The following is a 25750-nucleotide window of genomic DNA, read 5'->3' on the forward strand; positions in this document are numbered from 1 at the left end:
TCTAGTTACAATTATTATTGTTATTTTTGGAATCGGGGATTCGAAAAGCACCACCATTCAAATATAAAAATAATTATCAGAATCGGTTCACTCGGTCGAAAGTTCTGAGGTAACAAACCTTAAAAAAATCATACAGAGGAATTGAGTACCTCCTCTTTTTTGAAGAGTCGGTTAAAAGGTTTACTTAAGCTCCAAAACATTTTATTTAGATATTAAATACTAGCTTTTACCCGCTACTTTGTCCGCGTTGAATAGTTATAATACTTTGGGCAATTTTTTTTTATATTTTAGGATATTTTTTTATCTTTTAAGATTATTTTCAAATAATACACACACAAACTGCTCTTTCCGCTGCTGCCAGCGCTCTTCTATGAAACAGCGCATATCTCTTGTCATTGTTCACAGTCTCTTTAATAGTTTTCCCTTTGAACTTTAATCTCCTATTACATCTCCGTAACATAATACTTCTTATCAAGTGCCTTAATACCAAGTATAATGGTTTTATCTTCGATAAAGACGAATTTCCTTACAAACTGCCATCCCCTATTTCAACCCGTCCATCAATTTTTTTACACTAAAAGGTAGCCTATGTCCTTTTTCAAGCTCTAGTCTGCAGTAAATTTCATCAAAATCGCTGCTGTAGTTTGGCCGTAAAAGCGTAACAAACAAACTTCCATTCACATTTATAAGATTAGTAGAGATTTTAATGTTTCAATTCATAACAAAAATAGTTTGATAACAACGATATAAATCCTTCAAGTAATTAATTTGGAATGAGTTGAAATAATTGTAAAACTATTCGGGTGTGCATTAAGAAATAAACTATGAAACTACCCTTGACCTCTTTTACTTTTAATTTATCAAGTTTTAATGACTGTGTGCATCGTTTAACTAGAGATGAAGAAATTAATTTATAGCTGTACTTATAATATAATATAGCTCATGTTTATATTAAAGAAACAATAAAATTAGATTACTATTGCTGTCTGTAAAGTGTAACTTGCTTCGATCGCGTACAATAGCTATTTTGGCAGCATAGAAATTATTGTGGTTAATACATTTTATAAGCTACAAACTATAGAACTTAAGCCCCCTTTTTCATCCCCACACAGGTTTAAATTTTGAAAACGCTAGAACATATATTTATTTATATTATCAAGTGCCAAAGTTTCATGGTGTTATCTTCGATAATGACGAACTTTCATACAAACTTACATCCCCTATGTCAACCCCTTCAAGCGTTTTATTCGCGAAATAGCCTATGTATAAGTTAGCCTATGTCCTTTCCCAAGCTCTTGTCTATCTCTGTACCAAATTTCATCAAAATCGGTTTGAAAGTGTAAGCAAACAAACTTACATTACGTTTATAATATTAGTAGGGAGTGTAAGTATATTGGTAATAAAACATGCAAATATAAAGTGTTAGATTTTTTGTCTTTACACATTTAAGAAAATTTATTGAATTAGGCGGTACTTTGCGGAAATTAATGGCGGAATTAACACTAAAGAAAACTGAAATCATTTGTATTTACACATTTAGTCTAACAACATATTATTATCATGTAAACATAACACGCCTGATCGGCATGAGCTCCAAATCCTACTTGGCGCGGAGTATAGTAATGCAGATTTTGGTCTTTTTTAAGTTAATTTTTCACGTATACAGGAAAACCACTTCAGGTAAAACCGCGATAAACTGAAAACCTCCACAACTCGAAAACATATCTGCTTAATCAGTCTTTGGTATTTATTTTATGTTTTAATTTAGAAAAGTATAGAAACTCCATTTACCAAATCATAGATAAGATTCTTTCTGTAAATGATTAATAGTATAAATAAATAAATAATAATAGGTTGATGTAACAAGTCCTTTTAAAGGATTAAAACGCGTGTAATTTTAACTGTGTTTTTACATTAGATTATTGCGTAAAAGTTACATTTTTATTATTATTTTAACATGACGTTGCAAGACCTTTCGAGATATCGTTTTCAGAGGGACTACAGATGAAAATCTGTGTTTAAAAATACTCGCATTAATTAAAGAAAATACTATGATAAATGGGAATATTTTCCATCTTTGAAGTAAGTCTTAGGTAGATAGAAATCTAAAGTTAATGCAATATTGTAACAAATATATAGGTAAATATCTATTCAATTTATGTAAACTTAATTGGAACTAATGAGGCAAGAAATTACAAATAATTCTTTTACCTACAGAATCATCAATCTATGCTGAAAAAAGATTTCATAGTTATAATCATAAAATCTATTTAGTACTTAAATATACTTTATAATTCTGTCTATTAAGTCGAGCGAAACATTGATAAGAAAGTTAGCGTAGTAAGAAATTATAAATTATAAAACTACCCACCGTATGAAGAAATTTTTTTAATCTGTTTCATTATTCCCATTTCACACGAAACAAATGTCACAACACGAAAAACACAGAAAAATATCTAAAGTGTCCGTTTGGTGTTGCCAGTCGCCACTAAACTAGTCTCACGTCAAGCTATCATTACTTTGAATGGACTTACTTTCAGCACCTCCCGCCATGTTTATGTTTACGACATCAAGTCTATCTCTTAATTCATGTAACAATTTACGTCAACCAATAATATAACCTGTGTTACTCAATAAATCCAATATTTCTGAGTTTATTATGTTAAGCATTAGCTGACCCGGCAGACTTTGTTCTGTAAATAATAAACAGAATAATGTTTTTTTATGAATTTGTCAATTATATTTCATAATTCCCTGTTGTTGTAATGAAATTGTTTCAAACGTATGATTTATCAATCTACATAAAAATAATCTGATCGATAGTCAACAACTGTAATCTACCAACTATAGTTAGCTAAAATTAAGTTTAAGTTTATTTTTTACCTCCTGATAAAGTTAGAAACGAATGTAAAAATTCTAATTAGTTATTCATTTGAACCTATTCTTTCAATTTGATTTCTGAACGACGGAGGACATATTTTTATATTTATTCACCTTTTAAACCTTCTCTGGACTTCCACAAATAATTGAAGACCAAAACTAGCCAAATCAGTCCAGCCGTTCTCGAGTTTTAGCGAGACTAACGAACAGCAATTCATTTTTATATATAAAGAAGAAGAAGATATAGACTAGCTGACACGACCGATGTAGAATCTGTCAATAGAAAAAAATTTAAGTATTCGGGAATATTCGTGTCGTCTAAATCCATCGGAAATATGTAGTCAAATTTCATTTAACAGTAAACAAAAGCATATTTCTGAATGATTTTATACTGTGTAGTAATGAAATAATAAGGATTAATATCGTATGTGCTGTGTTTTATAATTGCCAATTTTTTTAATATATTAAAATGGATATAGTGTGTTATCCTTAAGAGATAGACATATGCCATCGTGGACTTTTCTGTACAGCTATATAAGATACACAATACCATGATACAATATTTTGTTATATCACAAAGGGTTTAAAGTTTATTATTTACCATCAGCTGAACGTCCTGCTCGTCTCGTCCCTTATTTTCATAAAAAAAATGTTTACAGATGCTATATAATTATGCTGCTTCCAATTTCAAATATTGTAAAATAATAATATTATGTTCAACAATATCTGCGTCGACCGCGCTCCCCGCTCGCATTAGTCATGTACATGTTATTTACATAACACTCTGACCATGAAATCTGATTTTGTTCCTCTTCTATTGGGATTAATTTTTTTGTATGTTATTACTATTTCAAATAAGAGCCGGACCTATAAAAATAACTATAAAAAAGCTGTGTTCTGACATTACAACCAGATACTTCAGTTTTTTATAATAAGGCATGCGTTTACCCAAGTCCGTCGTATATATAGCTGTAAGCCGTAATTTTGTCTGCGTTGACTTTAATAAAACATAATATCCTATGTGCCAACCAGCTAAAAGTCCGCCGTACTCTTACCCCCTTATTCATAATAGTCTGCTAACTTAAAGCATTGTTTCTTCTCACTCTGTCTTCTTTTATTGACCTAAGTCAGAATGAGAAAAAACACTCCTAAGCAGCTGTTTAAAGTTAGCGGACCATTATGAATAAGAGGGTTAGTCGTTTTAGGATTACTTATATTGCTACTTAGTATAGAATTAAAAATGTTCACTCCTATAGTCTCCTAAAGATTCCTTAATAGGGCCTAAAGAATTCTTAACTTTTATTATCGTCGGACCTATATTTGAATGGTAAAGGAATGGTTTTGATGTGTGGTTTACGTGTAAATATTGATATGAACGTGTCTATGGCTATAATTATAAATGCAGTATTATATATTAATATAATTTTATTGAAATACTAGCTGACCCAGCAAACGTTGTATTGACGATATTAAAATCACGATACAAAAGTAACTGTTGTTGTATGTATTTTTTAATGCTGACTCATAATCAAACAAATTTAAAAAAAAAAGTCAAAAAAATTTCAAAAAATATGGCGTAGACCATCTACATTTAGGGGGATGAAAAATAGATGATGTCCGATTCTCAGACCTACCCAATATGCACTTAAAATTTCATGAGAATCGGTCAAGCCGTTTCGAAGGAGTTTAACTACAAACATCGCGACATGAGAATTTTATATATTAGAAGTGATCAGTAATTAGTTACAATAAAATATACATTTCAGTTTTAAAAATTATTGATAGTGGACTCATTTTCTATATGATGTCCTCAATTAAAGTGAGATGGCTTCCATCGCTATCTGTGGTGGTACAGAAGAAGGCCCACCTCCTGTTAAACAAGCTGGCACGTTCATTTGCTCGAGCTTTATAAGCGTAACTTATCTTTTGTAGTGAATTTCACGAAAAATTTATTGCCAAACATGGACTTGTAAAAAATAAGGACTCTGTGTCACCTTACAAAACAGTGTAGCACTAAAACAAGCCGATTGACGTGTAAATACATAGCTCCACGCACACAGTTACACTACTACAGGCCGATAGGCGGCCATTATGAGAATTGTCATCGTCTGTGACATCAGTTTGCGTCTCAATAAAATATTTTAAAAATGCCGTCGTGCGCTGTGAAAAAGTATATATGATTATTTAAGGGAGAAAAAATTGTGTAACTTGTATCCCCCGTCACCGCAGACACACTAGCATAACGGTGCTACACTTGCTAATATCACAGCGTGGAGTCCTTCTTTTTTTACTCGTCCGTGTTGCCAAAACACAAAATCACAACAATCACTGAAGTTGAAGACACTGACTAAATCGACTTCAGATATATAATGTTGTCACAAAGTAATGTTGTAAAAATTACCAGTCAATTTTCGTTTTATTCAATCTTTTATTCGTTATTTTCTGACAATTATGGAGTTTCCTGTTATTCAATATATTTGTAAATAAAAATTTAATCAAAAATAAGGGCTTATGAATAAATTTATGTCCTAAGAAATATTATTTTTTGTACTGGTATCACAAATCATTTATCGATATCCTGTCGATATTGAAAGTTCGGCTATATGCTTACTTAAATGTGTCCCTAGCTTACGGCGGTTCCCAATATAATAACTACAGATAGAGATAATTTACTACCTTCTACTGTCAGTAATTAGCTGTCAATCATCTGAAGCTGTCCCAATATCCCCTATAAGTCATTCTTATCGTCTTATATTGGGACGCGTGAATTAAAATTTCCATACAAACTTCTATCACTGGTAAGCTATACATCGTCCCATTGACAGACAGCTGTACGGATAAGGTGAGTTACCGTCGATAAGTTTATTGGTACAGAAGAGTCAACGATAGTTACGATTTTTATCTCAAGTAAGAGATAGACTGAATATTGGGAACGGCCGTAAGGAAATCAAAAGTGTCGTTTCTGGCATAGAACTCTCCATAGTAGATTAAAGCATACTTAGCTAAGTACTCCTTAGCACTAAGATACTAACGACTATGAGGGTGGCGGTTAGTGTGTCAAATATCATTGAATACAATGAGCGGTTTTGCCGTGATTGTGAAATAAACAAACAAACTTTCATGTTTCTAATATCTCAATTTATATATTTCTTTGTAACTGAACTCCACCTAAACGGCTGCACCGATTTTAATGAAACTATCTGTGTGTCGTCAGGTGGATTCGAGAATGGTGTAGATTCACAATTGAACTACCTCCTAAAGGCTGGACCGATTCATTCAGTTTCAGTCATTCGATTTGAATGGTATTCAAATTAATTTATATCAACAAATAGTATATATATCCATAATATTAGGAGCTAGCCTAAACGGCTGGACCGATTTTGATGATTTTTTGTGTGCTCCAGCGAATTTGAGATTGGTTTAGATTCTCAATTCCGTCCATATAATATAATTGTCCTGCTCATGTGTATGTTAGTGAACTCCTAACGGCTGGACCGATTTTTAAAATTTAAGACGTGTGTACAGGACAACGTCTGTCGGGTCCACTAGTTACGATATAAATAATTTGCAGAGGTGCAATGCTCGTTATTATAATTTATTTTTTGTTTTATTTTTTTTACGTTTGTATCTAACGGCGGACACGTCATATTTCGCGCCAATACAATATCAACCAACGAATCGGTAATGTTATTAACCATTACCAATTATTGGTTGGTTGCTGATTCATTCTATATTCGTTTAATATAATATGTTGTGGTTAGAATAATTATGAGTACTGTTTTTTTTGTTTTTATGAAAATAAGGGACGAGACGAATAGGACGTTCAGCTGATGGTAATTGATGCGCCCTACCCATTACAATGCAGTGCCGCTCAGGATTCTTGATAAACCTAAAAATTCTGAGCGGCACTACAACTGCGCTCGTCACCTTGAGACATAATTAAGGCTCATTTGCCCAGTAATTACACTAGCTACGGCGCCCTTCAGCCCGAAACACAGTAATTTTTACACATTACTGCTTCACGGCAGAAATAGGCGCCGTTGTGGTACCCATAATCTAGCCGGCTTCCTGTGCAAAGGAGACTGGTGTTTTATATCTATTCTGTTTATTCTCAATTACAAATAATATGATATGAAAAATGAGACTTTACCTCCTGCTCATGCTCAATGAATATTACAAACTTTTCTCGTTTAATAACTGTACTTCTTTCAATCTAAACCTACATAAATATGTTAGTTTCGTTTTTCTTGGAAACATCCAAGCTCTGCTTATGTCTACATGCCTCAATATTTTGTTGAATGTTTTAAGCACTCCTATTTTTACTATAATTTTATAGACTACTAGCTGACCCGACAAACGTTGTTCTGTACATAATAAATAAAACACTGTTTTTATGAATTTGTCAATAATATTTCATAGCATCAAGAATTATTTGGTAAAATATGCTCCCTGTTGTTATAATGAAATTGTTTCACAACAGAACTGTCAAACTGTGCGTCAAGTAAATTCCCTCATTGAAAATATGTCCATAAAAAACAAATATTGGAAATAAAAATAATTATGGGTGCCAAATCGAAATAAAAACTATCCTATCTCTCAAGTTGGACTAAACTACACTCCATGAAGTAATCCCTATTAAAATCCGTTCATTAGTTTAAGATTCGACTGGGAACTAACATCAGGATACTGGATTTATATATATAAGACTACAATTTACGACTTACTGAACGGTAGTGGTGCGTAAACATCTTCATATAAATTAACTCTGTTAGCCCATTCAGACAAATCGTGAACTGTATGGCGCTTAGAATGTTTATCAACATTATCTTCCTCTCTTATATCATATTTTGCAAAATTGTCATCTGATTCACGTTCTTCTTTACGATTTATTTTATCTAAAGAGCTAATAGATGCAACTTTTGGTGATTCTCGTTTCGGGTTTACGAGGAGCTGTTCAAATTTATAATCATCAGTCAATTTAGTTTGATCATTTCTTGATGGTTCAAGTTGGTCTTCAGAATTCGCGTTATTTGATGAGTTGATTAATATATCAGAACTCTGTAAATCTTCACTTTGAAATCTATCCGTATCACTCTTGACAATGGACGTCGCTGAATCGTTTGGACTGTTTTCTTGTGAAAAATATGCGCAATCATTTTGTAACACTTCCCGTTCGTCGGAATAATCATATAATAAATTTTCTTTGACGTATTTGTTTAAAGCTAATAAAGATTTGGATAGTGAGCCTGATAACACAACATTTCGATCTTCAGCCTCGACAACTTTATCACAGTCATCCTTTACACTTTGACTTTCAAACATTTTAATCAGTCATTTTACTTTTACACTAAATTACACTAAGCGAGGCTCACGCAAAACTGAACTCACAATAACACTGATACGATTTATCTTTAAGTGGTCTAGATAACACGAGCAGATAAGTATTAACACAAACAATATTTAGCTCATTCGCGTATAATACCGGTCTTCGCCAGGAAGCACGTAATACTATTAACAATCGAAATATTTGTGCGGCAACCTTAGTTTGGATCGCTCATGACGTAACAGCCTTGTTGGCCTTTAATGATCTTATATGCGAACTTGTTCATGTCGACTTACTCCAGCCTCCGCGTTCAAAATATGTTGCCTGACTGGCTGATACGACTTCACTGTTACGAGATCTACAAAAACATTTAAATTCACTTAGACAAAGACTATTGTTTCTCTAATCTTGTTATGAGAGAAATCACTATAATAAATTAGTCTCAGAATTTTGCAAAGGTAATATTATTATAAATTTGTTTAATATAAACATTAGATTGTTTTGAGTTTGTTTCATAGCTTAATTATTAAGTCATTGCGGTGTACTCGAAAATACCGAGGGTCAAAAGACTTTTTTTATGACAGTAAGGGACGAGACGAGCAGTTAGTTCAGCTGATAATAATTAATACTCCCTGCCCATTACAATGCAGTGCCACTCAGGATTCTTGCCAAAAATTCTGAGCGGCACTACAATTGCGATCGTCACCTTGAGAAATAAGAAGAAGTCTCATTTGCCCAGTAATTTCACTAGCTACGGCACCCTTCAAATCGAAACACAATAATGTTTACACATTACTGCTTCGAGGCAGACATAGGCGCCGTTGTGGTACACATAATCTAGCTGGCATCCTGTGCAAAGGAGCCTCCCACTGGTAAAACTTGATACTTAGGAGCGATTATTGCTTTACATTGTGAACATATTATAAATTGAATTGCGTTGCTGATAATAAGGTCATATCTCATTTGAGCCACGCGCCACCCACTCTGCGTCACATCGTCTCGTGCGGTGGTATCATTAAGAAAGTAATTTATGTTATAGTAACCTTTACCACACAATTTCATACACACTTGCTAGGCAAAAACAAACATGTTTAAACGAAACAAATGTAAAATAAAATCATGGGAAAAGGGTGCAATTTTTTTTTGCACTTGTCAAATGTAAGATGATAGATTACATACAGCCATACAGCCTACTCCAAAAATAATAATTTTAGCGTTAATATATTACTTATATACTTTATAACAATTTATTGTGAATTATAAATAAATAAGTTTTTTCGTCCTAATTGGGACACACGTGTTTATTCCAAAAATGTAAATGGATTTTCAACTTTATAAAACCTCTTTGTTTTTACAAAAAAACTGTGTAATTAAAAACGCTCTGTTTAGTCTCATATATTTTGTAGTTAGGTACTAACTTAACATTGCAGGAATAATTCTATTACGCACTAGTGTGTAATATTATTATGCACGCATGTGTTATAGTTCGGTTTATGACCCTAAGAACGATGTAATAAGGGTCACTTTACGAGCAAGTGTGTTTGAAACACAATTAACACAATAATTGTGCTTTAAAACAATCCTACCGGTCGTGATATACAATTTTATTACGTTTAAAAAGTTCCAATTTGCGGCTAAGTTACCTTATATTTATAAATTGGTTATGTGATTGGCATCAAATAAGAGCTGGTCATCTCACCTGAATCGGAGAAGCAGCCATGTTGTTTCCGTTGCGGTGGATCCGGTGCAGAATCCGACTCTAATAGAATATTATGGAAATAAGAAAAATTAACAAAAAAATAAACATTACGTACATGCACAAACTATATTTATTTAACTGTAATATTTACATGCATTATAACGAGATAAGATGAGAAACCAGAAAAATATTTGACTCCAATATGAAACAAGTCAAGGTTTAAATAACAATTTATAAAGTATTTACAAGTAATTCGATCATAAAATAAATTTTAGTAATAAGGAACTGGTATTAACCTTGAAATGTGACTGTGTTTCTCGCTGACGTGACGAAGGGCGCGAGTCGATAGGTCCATGTTGTTGACGGTGGCCTCGGGGGGGCATGTGGGGGCACGTAGCGGCTGATGGGTCGATGAACAGAAGGGTCAAAGGGTGGGTTTTCTACGGAATCTGTTTTTAAGATCGACGTTAGCTTTAATCGCTCATTACTGAGCGGCTTTTTTAATTCCTTTTTAACTGGGGATTTTCTACCGTGAACAAACGTTTTAGGGTCTTCAATGGATCTGTTATTATCGCTCGCCTTGGGATAGCGATGTGCTATCCATGAACCCTCTAAATGTGGAGCGAAATCTTTCAAACTGCTAATATCTGGCGCAGATGCGTAAATTTGGCCCAACAATGACATAACTTCAAATCGTTTTCTGATTCTTTCCACTTCCCCATTCCGAAACTCAGGCACTTCTTCAGCAGAGCGTGAACGATGTTGAGTTGAACTTTTGTGAAGCTGTGCAAGTTTTGATATAATATCGATATGAGGCATATAACGATTTTTTGATTTGGATGGTCCTCGAACAACTGGAAATAATGTTTTATGAAGTTTTTGAGCTGAATATTTTTCATTCCAAAAGAAATTATCATTACAGTCGCTTCTAACTAGTTCTGGATCACTGCGATAGCGTCGCAAGACTGCCCCAGCAGCAGATGGTGAATCAAACCGTCTCGCGAGGCGGCGCACTTCCCCGGGTTGGGCCAGTTTTAGATAGGCACGCCAGTATCGCTCGGGAGTAGGCGACGGACTTCGACTGCGCCAAATTGTCTCCTCACTTGAGTAAGGTAGCGTGTCAGGCGTACGTCGATCGCTTGCGTGTAGCCGATGTGGGGAAGGTGATCTCAAATATAGGTCGGGTTTGATTGGAAGCGAAATAAACTTATTTTTTTCACTTTCACCAAAATATTCTTTGATATTTGTACACGAATTTGACTGTACTATTAAATTTTTTCCTGACCCCTCTGAAATTTTTCCTGTCTCACTTTCATTTACTATCATACTCACTTTACTATCATTATGGAAATTTGGTGTTGTTTTATCTTGATTTGGCCTATTTGTAACAGATTCAAAGTATTTGACTTTATCTTGAACTTCCTTTTTTGGCACGTTGTGTATTACAGTTATATTAGAAGTGTCTGATCCACCAGTTTCAGTATCACTAGCTGATAATTGTGATGGAATATCTTTGTCAGATGTGTACACTAAATGCCTGTTTTGTTTTAATTTAGTTAAATCCCGCTCCTTGTTTTGCTCCGCAGTGTTAACCTCAGATGTAATGTATAAATTAGATTGAACTGGGGCTTTCTCCCTGCTCTCATGCCCATTAATTCTACTTATTACTTCTTTGCTCAGTGTTTGTGAAAGCTTTTTCTTTTCATTCTCGGTTAGTGTCATGTGAATTTTATTAACATTATTCTTAAAATCCTTTTCCGTTGGAACTGGGCAAATAGCAGCGATTGATTTTGATTTATTATGTTCGTTAAGATTCTTTATCTCATTATCAGTGTTACTAATTAAGGAGTTACATCTAACGTGCAAGTTAGAGTTATAGCCGTTGTTACGTTTTGGTACCTCAATCGAGAATTTATCGGAGTCCTTATTAAGCTTGGATTCTAATTCTTTACTATAAATTGCATTTAATTGATTCTTCAAGGTACTAACTTGTTCTAATGATAAACTACTCCATAAATGTTTTCCAAGACCAATTTTTTTCCTAAGATCATTTAAGGTAGTTTTGTGATTAAATTCAATGGCTGGTTTATTAGAATTTTTCTGACAATTACGCTCTGCATTTCTTGTGTTTATATTAAAAGCAGTCTCTGCTACACTTGTTCCTCTCCAAAAAGGTTTATATGTATCTTTTGAAGTTGTTTGATTTGATTCTCCGTAATCTTTTGTGGAAATATTTAAAAATGTATCTTTCAGATCTTCAACGGATTTTTCTTTTACTTTAAGACCTACTTCTTTATTATGATTCCATCTAAACTCCTTTAAATCTCTTGGATAGAAGAGAAAATCTTTTTCAATTTGAGCTTTTCTTAATTTTTTATACAGATTGTTTAGCTCTTCTTCTGCTCTTTCTATAGCACGGATTTTTTTCCATCGATCAAAATCGATAATTTCTTCATTTCTCTTTCTATGACTCAAATTAAACAGTGATGTTGCTTTTTCTAGCTCAGCTACTCTTTCTAAATAGGAATAATATGTATTTAGTTCTCGAAATCGTTCAGATCTTTGTTTGCAGTTTAGAATATCTTGAACATATTCTCCATACTCTGGATCATTATAGTGAATATCGCTGTCACTTTTAGTTTTTGATTTCATGGATTCCGAAATTATCATTTCGTCTCTTTTTCCACTATCAATACTATGAGGTCTTAATAATTTATTTTGTGACTTAGAATGATGTATTTTTCTATATGATGGAGACCTAAACGTGACTGGTGAACTTGACTTACTTCTGTTTACACTTTTGTTTTTCATAATCTTTGGAGAAACTGGTCTCGATGTTTGAGAAAAGTATATTTTAGAAGGTTGAGACAACTGTTCATCTTCAGATTCTTCAAATTCAGACATGAATGAGGAATGATTTGAAAGCGTTGATGAATCGAAGTGACCAACATCTCCAAAAGTATTTTGCTGGTGGCGCTGTCTCAAATGGGTTAACGGCGATTCATTCAGTTTTATTTTTTTATTTGGAGCAATGAATTTTTGGTTTGGTGTATTTATTGCCAAATGGGCCACTTGTTTTTTCTCATTTAAATGTTCTCCATCTGATCCTTTTTTGTGAAATATAACAGTTGGAGATTTTGGTCTCGTTGTTTGTGAAAAAAATAATTTGTTCACTGTAGGTTCACTCTTACTGCGGTTTGTACATACTGAAGTATTAGAACCAAATTCATCGCTGCTTTTCTCCAGGCTATCAAATTTACGTATTGAGCCATCCATTTTACCCGGCCATGAAATAGACCGGGGCTTATATACCCGAGCAGGACTAGGATTTTTATCCCACATTTTGAATCTAGAAAGCGATACTGGTTTTCTATATGTCAGATAAGTGTTATATGAATTTGACATGGGACTTACATAGTTATGTAAATCTGACTGGAAAAATTGCGCTTTATCTTTTACACTGCTTATTACGCTTGCGTCTATATTATGTTTCAATGAAGACATATCAGTTTCTCTACATAATAAATGCTGAAAAAATGAATCTGTAATAATCATATCGCGTGTGTTTTGAATTTCTCCGATGCTTATCCTTTTTTTATTTAGATCTTTTGAACTTATATTAGATTCAGGTAAGTAATCTCCGAATTCATTGGTGCATATTAATTCCTTTGGTGTTTGATGTTGAACTTTCTTTTCATTTAAAGATTTATCCAAGTTTTTCTTTATGGTCTTCTGTGGTTTTTTGGGCTTTTTGTTGCATTGATCATGGCAAACAGTACTTTTTTCTTTCACATTTACTATTTCTGATTGTTTCTTCTTTTTTAAATTGTTTATAACAGCCGTTTTGATACCATGAGTTGATTTTAAATTTGAATAAATATTTGATGTTGATCTTGAAACACTTTGTATGTTTTTAATGTTCGATGAAGAAATATTTGATCCTATCTGTTTATCGTTACGTTTACTGGCGAGACATGGTGTGGAATGTGTATGTACATTATTTATTTTAGCCTTTTGAAGCTTTTCAGAAGTGCGCATCATATCTCTGCTCCTATGCGTTACTCCAGTTTGTTTACTATTACCGGCAACTGTTTTTACTGAGAGTTTTCTGTCTTGAACAAGCTTATTCTTCAGTTTTGTTACATCTATTTTTTCATTCCTTTTCTGAGCACTCCAAAGCTTATCAAGTGACGTAGCTTTATCTAAAATATTAGATATGGGTGTTCTTCGACCCACTCCACCCTCGATTATAACTGAAGTTACTGGTCCAAGTCGATTACGATTTCCAGTCGGATATTCCGTTGGTAACATGGTTCTTCTTGGTGATTGGAAGCTACTAGTGCCATCGCGTCTTTTTTCAGATGACGCATTTTTAAGTTTTATGCATGATGAAACTGATATCTTGTTTCTGTTTAAAACTGGCGGTGCTGATAATGAAGTGTTTTTCCTTCGGTTAGCCGTATTTGAATCGGTGCCAGAGCTTTTCATTATTATATGTGTTTTCTCCCTATTAAGTTTATTGCTTATTTTTTGTTTTATTAATTCAATATTAGATTGTTCTTTAGTTATTAGAGATGGTATGATTGATTTATCTCTTCCAGAATTGATCAAATGTAGAGTGCGGCTACACTTTGAAGATATTCTCTTTGGTGGAGCGGGTGGTTCAAGATTATTTGTTTGAAAGTCATCATTTTTTGGACCCATTAAATCAGTAACATTTTTCTCAATACTTGTTATAGGATAGCAAATAACTTCATGAACATTCGGTGACTTTCTGTGCACTCTTATTTTTGTCAATGTTGACGTTAGTGGGATGTATTCAATATCCGACTCCTCTGCGGATCATTCAATAGCAGCTCATTAGTCTTCTTGTATTTAAGTCGTGATTAAAACGTGTCTGTAGTGCTGCTGCTAGAAACTTTAGGTGAGTAAGGCTTCACTTCTAAGTGCAGTAGTACTACGTGCTGTAAACAAGTCAAATCGTGGATTTTTGATGCTACGTGCTTGTTTAATTTTGGAGTTTTTATTCAAGTTGTGTAAACATAACGTGCAGGGTTACCTTTTTCCGCAGTCTTTCCAGTTACCCAGCACCTCTTTTAATAGATTTAAATATTATTTCATGCTCAGTAAATAAAAAACTTACCTTTTGCCGCCGTTGTTAAAAGTTAGGTAATAGTTGTTAGAGAGCGCTCATTAAAACAATTTGATATGACCTCGCTAACAATAGCTCAGATAAATGCCGTAATCATACGTATTTTCATTGCTTTATATTAACACGGTGCCTCATTATTGATGTTATATTCAGCTTAAACCCATCACCAGACCTATACCATGCTTTACCGACATCATTCGTTTTAAGCTAGCCCACTAAACTAATACAGAGAACATTGTTATCTATTTTAAATAAATTGTGATTTCGAGTTACACAATACGCAACTTTTTATGTACCTTTATCAAATTGTAAATAATAATATCCTATAAACACATTTATTGTATAACCACTAAATTTATTTATATGACTTTATCAGTTTTAAAAATAGAAATTGAATATCAATGGAGATGTTGTATTTTTTAAGACAAAAATAATATGAAGCGATTTGTTTTATAATAATAATAAATAATAATAATAAATTGTTTATTTCTTTAACAAAAAGTACTTAAAAACTAGGGGCAGGTGTTTCCCGTTAAGCTTATCGCCTGTGTTGGGAGTCACCGCTCTTTAACCTTTATTTATAACAAACAAAATTACATTATACTTAAGAATTTTTAATTATAAAGAAAGTTTTAATTATAAAGAGTACATCAAATTTTACAAACAACAAATACATAAGAATAAAACAAAATTATTTGAACCGAACAAACGACAGAAATACAATAGCAAAAATATTAACAAGTGTATGAAATTATGTGAAAATCAGCGGAGAAGTGGTTTCATTATTGAAGCTGTATTAGGCTTACTACGGCGTTAATGTGTCACTTTTATAACTAAAATGTGTTACGAAGATATCACAGATAAAATTGAATAGTACTCGTTTGTACAGAACTATGTTACAGACAAGTTTAACATTCAACATTAGAATCTACTGTAAAGTGTCCAAACACCAAATTAAAAAAAGTTTATCAATTATATGCGGCAGCGTGTGTTCTGATTTTGAATGAAGAAGGATGTTTTAAATGAAGATTTACGCCTGCTTTTAATATCAAATCTCCATTAAGAATTCAGAATTGTTCTAAATCGTTAATTGTGTTGTATATTCATTTTAATATGTTAATCTTAATTTCCAAATTAATCACATATTTACTATAACGCATATCTGTCTATTCATATTCATTTAAATACTGACCCATCCATTGGTTGAAATGCAAAAAGCAAGGGTCACAATATTAATCTTGGATTGCCAATATAGAATAGCTAGGCTAGTATGGAAATGACTTTTTTGAAATAGGGCCGGACCAGTTCTGCGCTGAATTTTCGATCCTCAAGCTATGATGTCAGTTGGACTCACCAGTTCTGGGCGGGGCTGGTGAGCGGAACCCTCTCAAGGGTGGTTCCCCCCCGGCCTGTAAGTCCCTATAAGCAGCTCGGCGATCGGCGGGAGAGAGCGGTGCTTCAGTCTCCTCACGGCGCTTAAATATCAGCGTTGAATCTGATTCATATCCCGACTCTTTTAACGCTCTGAAAGTAAAGTAGCAGTTGAACTGACTGTAATAAATAAAATAAAATAAATAAAATCACATTTATTGTTTTCAAAGAATAAAAATACAGAATAACATCATCATCATCATCAGCCGGAAAACGTCCACTGCTGGACAAAGGCCTCCCCCAAAAATTTCCACGACGATCGGTCCTGCGCTGCCCTCATCCAACGTATTCCGGCGATCTTGACCAGATCGTCGGTCCATCTTGTGGGGAGCCCGCCAACACTGCGTCTTCCGGTACGTGGTCGCCATTCGAGGACTTTACTGCCCCAACGGCCATCTGTCCGTCGAACTATGTGCCCTGCCCACTGCCACACCAGAATAACATACATGCTACAGATTACAAATTAAAATGAAAACAAAAGGTAGCGGCTCAGCTTCTGCTGCTCGGCGTAAGTACATTACTCCAAGCAGCGCTGGTTTTCAGCCGACCCTATCCCTGAGGTGTTATTAGGGAACTACTAGAGTCCACGTCCACCAGATATAAATCACCAAGAAAATTTAGAATGAACTTTCAAATGTTGTAATTATAATAACAGATTCTGAGTTTCATCTAATTATGTTTTTAAATCTAACATATTTATTCTAACTATATCTAACATATGTATCTATTACATATTTAGAATATATCACACTATAGTCATAAGTATCTATCCCTACTCTTTGTTATAGTCTTGTTTGTGTGTGTGTGTGTATAATGGAGATTCAATAAAAAGTGTTTTATTATGCTGTATTGTGTTCTTCAGGGAGTGCCGAGAGACAAACTGATAAAGAATTAAAGGTATTTATTTTCTCATAATTCATTCCTTTAGAATTCCTTTTGATGTCATTTCTATCACTACCACCGCTTCGGAAACAAATGGCGCTCTGAGAGCGAGGAAGCGGCGCGAGAAACTCTCCCAGTATTTTTTTTTGCGCGCTTTCTAATAAAATATATTGGGATAATCTGGAGAAACTTGCAGTGGGCGGATTGAGGGCAAATGACCACGGGGTCGACCACCGACCAAATAGAGACGAGACGAGTAATGGGTTGTACGATGTTGATGAATGTGAGGGTGAGGGTCTTTAGTCTTTGTCCAGCAGTGGATGTCTTCCGGCAAAAATACAACACCACTAACGTAATGAATATCTAATGATGTGGTAACCTGTCAGATATGATATCAATATGAGTTACCTGGCCATATTAGACTTCGATAGTATAGCGGATGTTAGATCCTTCTTCTCTTTAGGTGACGCTTGCGGCAGAGACGTTGTGCTCGAGATATTTTGCTGTAATAAAAATGTTGTTAACATAATATATAAATATATATAATGTATTAAAATTTATTCTAATGTGCATTTGACTTATAAGAAAATTATGTAATGCAAAGTATAAATCTTCAGTGAGTACGTAATTATTATTTTTCTTAAAGCAAGTTACAAAAACTTAAAAAGGACAATTTGTTAAGTTTTAAAGTGATAACCCTCACTTCTGGGATTAATAGCAAAAATAAAATTATAAAACAAAATTTATGAACGATGATGGGACTCGAACCCGCGACCTGTAGATGAAGCCACAACCTGAGAGTTGAACAAGACTGTAGGCATATCAACGATACGTCACTCGAACGGTTGGTTCAGTAGTAAGAGCGCTCGCATGGAACGCGAGAGGTCGCGCGTTCGAGTACCGCATCAGCAAATTTTGTTTTAAAATTTAATTTGTATAATTAATCCCAGAAGTGAGGGTTATCACTTTAAAAAATAACAAATTGTTTAAACAGATATTAATAAGTTTCATTTACAAAACAAGTATCAAACATCTACATTCATAATAAAACATTTATTTTACAACAATACAATTTATATTCATGCATTTGAGACTTATTCTTAAACGTAGGTACTTTAAGCATAATTTATAAAGTTTTTTAAATTATTCTTGTTGTTAAGTGTTCAAACAGCAATGGAAAATAATGTAACCTTTCTAATTTACATTAATGCTATTATTACTCACACATGCTAATAAACGAAAACTAATATATACATAATACTTAAAACTCTCTGTAGAGTTTTATATCGTATTATAACGTTATAAGGCATCAGGAATTATATTTAAAATATTTAATAAATTATTTTCTATTTTTTAGTTCGGTTTTCTATAAAAAGCGTGTTTTTTAGTTTTTTAAACTATTATTTATTTTCTATTGTTTAGTTCGGTTTTCTATAAAAAGCGTGTTTTTTAGTTTTTTTTAAACTATTATTTATTTTCTATTTTTTAGTTCGGTTTTCTATAAAAAGCGTGTTTTTTAGTTTTTTTTAAATATTATTTTTTTATCAAATTAGTGTAATGTCATCGGTCCTCGATAAATCTACAAAGTTTGAACGAAATCTAGCCGTTTAAAGTGGGTCATAATCGCGCCCAAAGAAGTCGGTTACAAACATACAGGTGAAGCTAATAAAAAGCGACTGACTTGATTGTTCAGTCATTGACAGATTGACTGATGACGGGTATAATCTAGTGAAAAAAAAAGGAGATAGCCGGAATCCACTACGTTATAAGCAACTGTTCGCTTTCAAACTTAGCCGGATTATACTTCGCGGCCAATCGCGATACTGTAATTACTACTATTTAAAACTTATGTCAAATGACTGCACGTTTCATACTAAACTAAATTTAAATTTTTACTTAGGCAGTACCGCCTCTTATTACGTAGTATTTACATCTTCTTTGTACGTAACAACAGGTAACTATAGCAACCAAAACGTTAGAGTACTTCAGAGTGCTGTATTCTAAATACAGTGTCATCAACTTATCTGTGAACTTATGGGTGTCGCCGTTGTCGATTTAGTCTTGCCAATTAATTCCAATGTGCACGAAAGCTTTCAGCATATTTAACGCCTAAAATTCAAAAAGAAAGAAAACACACGGAACACTCGAAAGTAGTTGACACTGACAGTCGAATGACATTTCAACATGGCGTCTGTAGTTCATATTTTTGCCACTTCACAGATAAGTTGGTATTACTATAATTTAAACTCTAATGCAGTGGCCACAGGTCTTCACAAGCAATTCTTCATAACATTCATAAGTATGCCACCAGAAACATAACTTGTAAAAAACTAAGTCTCGCAACTCTGTTCTTCTACCGTAAAAAGTTGTGAGATAATTAATTATTTAATTTCTTTAAATTTTGCTCTCAATGATTCCTTAGGACCTAGGTTATAAATAGCGCGAATAGCCCTCTGAATTAAATATATATCTAATCCCCCAAGTCTATTGCTACCATTAACATAGGAAATGAAAATTATGTAAAAAAAATATTTATTAAATTGATTTACTAATATGTTTATTAATATTATTATAGTCATAGTATTGTAAATATAAAATATTTGTTTTGTATGAATAACTATACCAATTAATTAAATAAATAATAATTAATTTATGGTAAGTATCAAGTTATTTGTGCTAAGAAGCATGATGTTGAAAATATTGGTAGCAAAAACCATGCGACACATACTTTCAATGCATGCCGTCATATAATATTGATCATCCACACACAAGCGTCATCGCATGCATGCATATAAACCTTACATTCTTGTGGATGGCGCGAAGGAGCAATGTTGAGTATGGTGGAAGGGGTGAGTTCTCGTCAAGCCACTGTTAGCCACACCGTCACACCAACGGGGGAAAATGTTAATTTAAAATATTATCAGCTAATCGTATTGTTATTAAGACTTAGTGCCCTTGAAATAATTAATCTTATGTTAACATTATAGATAAATTAAAATTCAAAAATTTCATTCAAAATTGGATGTGACATTACTTATTGAAAGTCAAAAGCTACCACCCATTCCAAAACGAATGCCTCAATCTGAGAAGAATGGGCGCAACAAACTCAGCGGGCTTTTTTTCAGCAAAAAAATATGTTTCCTAAGTAATATTGTACAATTAAACTTATTATTTAATAGCCTGACGCGGGCGGTCGCACAATTCCCAATCTGTGGTATCATTAAGAAAGTCATTTATGTTATAGTAACCTTTACCACACAAAAGTTTTTTTAACTATTCTATTGAATTACGTAAAACTTTTATTTGAACATTTTCTGGGATATTGTTGTAAATGCATATACATCGCCCCACAAAAGACTTACTAACTCGACTTAGCCGAGTAGTAGGCATTATAAGTTTATGTCTGTTCCTGGTGTGCGAAATGCCCTAAGTTTATTGATAAAACTTTTTTGAGAATATTATTTAAAATATTAATTATTTATAGAGCCGTAAAATAAAAAATACAATTTTCAAGGGCACTAGTTCTTACGAAATATTAATTACGTCACATTATTACTATTAATAATAATCAAAGTGTATTAATTATAAAGTTTCAGTTAATAACCACGGTCTAGTAAAAAATAAGGACTCCGTGTCACCTTACATAACAGTGAGGCACCAAAACAAGCCCGTAAACGTGTAAATACATAGCCCCACGCATACACTTACACTAATACAAGCCTTTCGGCCGCCATTATGAGAATTGTCATCGTATGTGACAGATCAGTTTGCGTCTAAATAAAGAATTTTAAAAACACCGTCGTGCGTTGTGAAAACGTGTAAAAACGACACTATATAAGTATTTGTGGCCATATATGATTATTTAAGGGAAAAAATTGTGTAACTAGTATCCCCCGTAACCGCACACACACTAGCATAACGGTGCTTCACTTGCTAATATCACGGCGCGGAGTCCTTCTTTTTTTCTCGTCCGTGTTAATAACAACCATAATGAAACGAATAGTGTTTTAATAAAAACTGACATGTTGAAAAAGTGCGAAAAAGAACGTTAAACACAGTTATTTTTAACGTTAAATTGTAAAATATAAAAAAGCGTGAAAAATCATTATAAGATGTTGCTAACACATATTCATAAGGCAGAGTGAATAAGCCAGTCAAACGAAGTATATTTTTTATCTTAGATTAAGGATTGGTCTCCGCTGCGCTCCAACTAGATACCACAGGCGTAGGCGCAAATTGCGGCAACTAATACTACGACCAAGTGGGCGTACTCGAGCCAGTCTCGAACAATGTGTGACATTGATGTGGCAAATGTTCTGTTAATCTTTGCTATTAGCAATTAAAATACTGGGTTGCGTACTAAAACTTTGTAAAAGTAAAACTACAAGAAATAAGAAAGACACTGGGACCACATATCACGAGTTATTATTTTGTATTTTATTAATTTCAATGTAAAATAACACGAAGCGTATGTTACAAAATTTGAAAGATGCCATTGAGTCTTAAGATGCCACGCACACAAGCATCTAAAAGTTGCCGTAGTAAAAAGTTGGAGCGAAGCGGAGACCAATCCATAATTTAAGTTATTTATATATAAATTATTTGAAACAAGGCAGTACTTGTGAGGGTTCAAACACGGTGTTATCACAAATACACACATAGAATATAAAAAAGTCGTACCCCGTCAAAAATGTCCATGACCTCGTCCCACCACTAGAAACAGAAAGACGAATTCTAATGGCTTCATAAGTTAAAACCTTATAAATTCTTTATTAACTACATCAACCAAATCCTTGCATATTTTATTCTAATGAGACGAATGAAAGAAATACCATGAAACGTTTATAAAAATATCGGAATGTTACAAAAATACCTGTTTCGCTTCTTTTTCGACCACTGATGACTTTCCAGGGGTATAGTTCTCGATTTTCCCTGGCTGCGTTTTGTACACCTCATGACTCGCTCTTGTGGAGGCTAATGTACTATACCTGGGATATAAAAAATAAGGTACAAGAAACAACACAACGAAAGACTTGTGACACACGTGATAACAGCTCAGTTTAATTCGTATTCAGAAAGGGCGGATGTGCCGCGATTAACTCGCGTGTACTACACGCGACCGTTACGCCCAGGAGGACCAACGAGCAAGTATTTGGGTATTCAGGCAGGCTAGAAACTGTGACAATCATAATGTTAACACGAGGAACAAACATATCCTTGTACTACTCGCTTAAGTCGAGTTAGTAAGTCTTTTATTGGGCGACGTATATGCTTTTACAATGTGATCCCAGAAAATGTAGAAAACAAACGTGTTACGAAATTTAAAAGAATTATTAAAAAACGTTTGTGTGGGAAAGGTCATTATAACATCAACGATTTCCTTAATGATACCACAGACTTGTAATGCGGACACCCTCACGCTCTTTTATTATAAGTGTTTATTGTACGATATTACATTGTAATCTATATTATTATAAAAAAAAGCCCACCGAGTTTTTTGCGCTGATTCTTCTCAAATCTGAGGCAGTCTATTTTGAATCGGTGGTAGTTTTAGACGATCAATAAGTGATTTTGAATCCTATATTGAATAAAAATATTTTAATTTGAAAACATTAGTCTGTAACTTTGGATCTTAAGTAAAACAAAATGGGAACTATTTTCACTCGAGTAATTGTTTGTGGAAAGATTAACAGAATAGTTTGTTGTCATCACCTTCCGTTACACTAAAAACCAGTGGCGTTATTGATTTCCAGAACATTAACATGTTTTCAATAATTTTCAGAAATTCGTCATCAGCGGAAGTCATCTTCTTTCTTTTTATATCTTGACTAGGTGGCCTCATTCTGTCTTCCTTTATTTAACTGTTCGTTTACTGGCTCTGAGTTTCAGACAATATGTCTATCTGCAGTTCAAAAATTGGATTTGGAAGAATTTAAAATATACAATAATAAAAGAAACTTCGACAGAAGAGTGGGCAGAGATTGGAAGCAATCGAAAAACATACAAATTTTCCTAAATGCGTTAAGGAAACATGTGTTAGATTTTACCTAATGGTGCGGGATGGAATGGAAATTTGATATGAAAAACATAAGCTTTGGCACGGGCAAGGGCGCTGGTATGGGACGCTACTTGCGTCGACACTTTGGCTCCTTCTCCTGTTCAAGTGACGTCGTTTTCAGACGTTTGGTGTCGAGACACTTGGCCCCTGGGGCCCTGAGGCGCGGAGAATATACAAAGTAATATCTTCGCGCCTCAATAAGGCTACTAGAAACCCAATCGCTGGCAGTTATTTCGATCAACGGATCAGCCTAGCTATCCAACGCGGAAATGCTGCCAGTATTCTTGGTACGCTTCCCCGTAATGATAGTTTTAATTTTATGTAAACACATTATTGTAAATCTCTTCTTCTATAAATATATTATGAAAATGGTCATTGTTTGAGGCTCAATCACGCCTAAACCACTGATCGTATCGACATGAAACTACCACCATTCGACGCGAAATTTATCCTAGATGGTTTATAGCTTATTTTTCGAATTCCAACGTTCCTTCATTAATTTATTTACTCTTAAAATACGCCCAGTGAAGCGGGCGGGAACGGCTAGTATAGTTATAAGATTTCTTTTGTTAGAATAAATTAAATTTAATCAAATATTAACTTACTTATTATTGGCTAGATATGGAGATGACACGTCACGCCTGTCTTCTTGAACAGATGCAGTTCGCCTTCTGGGGCCGGTGGCAGCGTCGCTGTCGTAAGCGTCGCTCCAAGTACTGGTGGTCAGTCTCCTTAATCCTCCTTCAGGCTCACTCAGGTATCCGGAGCGAGGATCGAAGTATGCGTACTGGGATCTACTGCTGCTAACTCTTTGTGGTTCTTCATCTATTGTGACATTAAAAATGGGATTATTTTCAAGATATCCAATAAAAGATTACGTATTTGTAAAGAAAATGGATGGTTCACTTAGTCAAAGTCAAAGTCAAATAAACTTTATTCAAATAGGCTTATACAAAGCGCTTTTGAATGGTCACTACAAATATTTCTTCTATCACTGAATTTACCATATGTTCAGAGTCAAAAGTCGAGCTCGTGATTTGATCCTGATTTGATCTTGAAACGTCCGCCTAGGTACCCTACCCCTATATACTATACCTACGAAGAAAATAAACTACGAATCATAATAATTGTAGCATACAAGTTACAAATATCAACTTTACAAGAGACCAAAATATCTGTACAGAGCTGTTTATTGTTTTTGTGATGTATTAGAAATGTTTTCAAGTTCTGTTACACACAGCGGTGGATTTTCACTAGGGGCAGTTGGGGCAACTGCCCAGGGCGGCAAATTTTTTAGGGCGACAAAATTTTGAAAGTGAAATATTTTTTTTTAGTCTTATCAATGTTGCTCAATATAATTAATTAATTCTGTTAATGAATAATTTCTGGTTTAATTGATAATTCAAGAAATTCAATTTATCCATTATTTGTAAATTATAATTTTGGCACGATTAGTAAAAATTAAAAATAATAACGATTTAATCAATTTGTTCCCTTGGAGATTTAAAATAATAATCGATTTTATTATTTTCTGGAATTAAATAAAAATATTAGTATTTGTTTTCATAAAGTTTCTGCAATAAATTAGGTATTTTAGTTTTGAAAAATAAAATATATAAACTGTAAGTTTAAGTAAAATTATTGGGGCGGATTTTTTTCTGGTGCCCAGGGGCGGCATTAAATTTAATTCCGACCCTGGTTACACAGATTGAATAAAATTGTAACTGACATCAACTAATAAATAATAAATTTCGTCAACATACTGTCGCGAAGTAATTGATCACTCAGTTTTCAGTCCGCATGTCACATTAAAACGAAAACACTATCTGTGCCGGTGATTTATAAGATATATAAATACAAAAGAAAATTTAATATAATTACCTCGACGGCTTTTGTAGCGGATTGTCACATAATCGTCTGAAAAACAAAAACAAATTCTTATATATTTGAATTGAAAGATATTAACTACGGAAAATTGGCGCCAATTGCTAATTTGATTTTTAAACAAGTTACTGAAAACTTCTATGCTAAATAACAATTTAAATTATTAGGAACTTAAATATTATGTTATTAAATGGTTAATATTCTTTCTTTGTTTTCGCGAATTCTTAAAGTTAGACCAACATTATTAATAATAATATCAACTTACTGTCGTATTTATTTTTATGAATTGTATCATACATCTTCTTGTACCATTTTGATGGGTCTTTTACTTCCTGAAATGAAAATATATATAATATTGTAAAATCTTCAAATTACATTTTATTATTCTTTCTATCTATTGTTGAGGTTAGTTCAGTGGGAGGCACAGGATGCCGTATAATT

The 25750-nt window shown here is 33.6% G+C and overlaps 2 protein-coding genes across 21 annotated transcripts in view; one reads left to right on the forward strand and one right to left on the reverse strand.

The window, feature by feature from the left end:
* The window catches only part of LOC126965103 (uncharacterized), a 518938-nt gene that overhangs the window by 166607 nt on the left and 326581 nt on the right, over positions 1 to 25750 (forward strand). The gene's annotated exons all lie outside the window — the stretch shown is intronic.
* The window catches only part of LOC126964952 (sorbin and SH3 domain-containing protein 1), a 284029-nt gene that overhangs the window by 25187 nt on the left and 233092 nt on the right, over positions 1 to 25750 (reverse strand). For 12 of the 17 annotated variants that reach the window (XM_050808300.1, XM_050808298.1, XM_050808299.1 and 9 more), the window contains 9 exons: positions 25575 to 25641; positions 25307 to 25342; positions 24031 to 24250; positions 22241 to 22355; positions 22048 to 22080; positions 20170 to 20235; positions 17776 to 17870; positions 16409 to 16578; positions 9903 to 9962 (listed from right to left, as the gene is read on the reverse strand). In XM_050808300.1, the coding sequence (XP_050664257.1) occupies positions 9903 to 9962; positions 16409 to 16578; positions 17776 to 17870; positions 20170 to 20235; positions 22048 to 22080; positions 22241 to 22355; positions 24031 to 24250; positions 25307 to 25342; positions 25575 to 25641 (862 nt within the window). Of the gene's footprint in view, positions 1 to 7604; positions 8366 to 9902; positions 9963 to 16408; positions 16579 to 17775; positions 17871 to 20169; positions 20236 to 22047; positions 22081 to 22240; positions 22356 to 24030; positions 24251 to 25306; positions 25343 to 25574; positions 25642 to 25750 lie in introns of those variants that run through there. The other 5 variants (XM_050808296.1, XM_050808294.1, XM_050808293.1 and 2 more) reach the window with 4 other exon arrangements.

This window comes from Leptidea sinapis, chromosome 6 (assembly GCF_905404315.1).
Source record: "Leptidea sinapis chromosome 6, ilLepSina1.1, whole genome shotgun sequence".
Classification (NCBI taxonomy): domain Eukaryota; kingdom Metazoa; phylum Arthropoda; class Insecta; order Lepidoptera; family Pieridae; genus Leptidea; species Leptidea sinapis.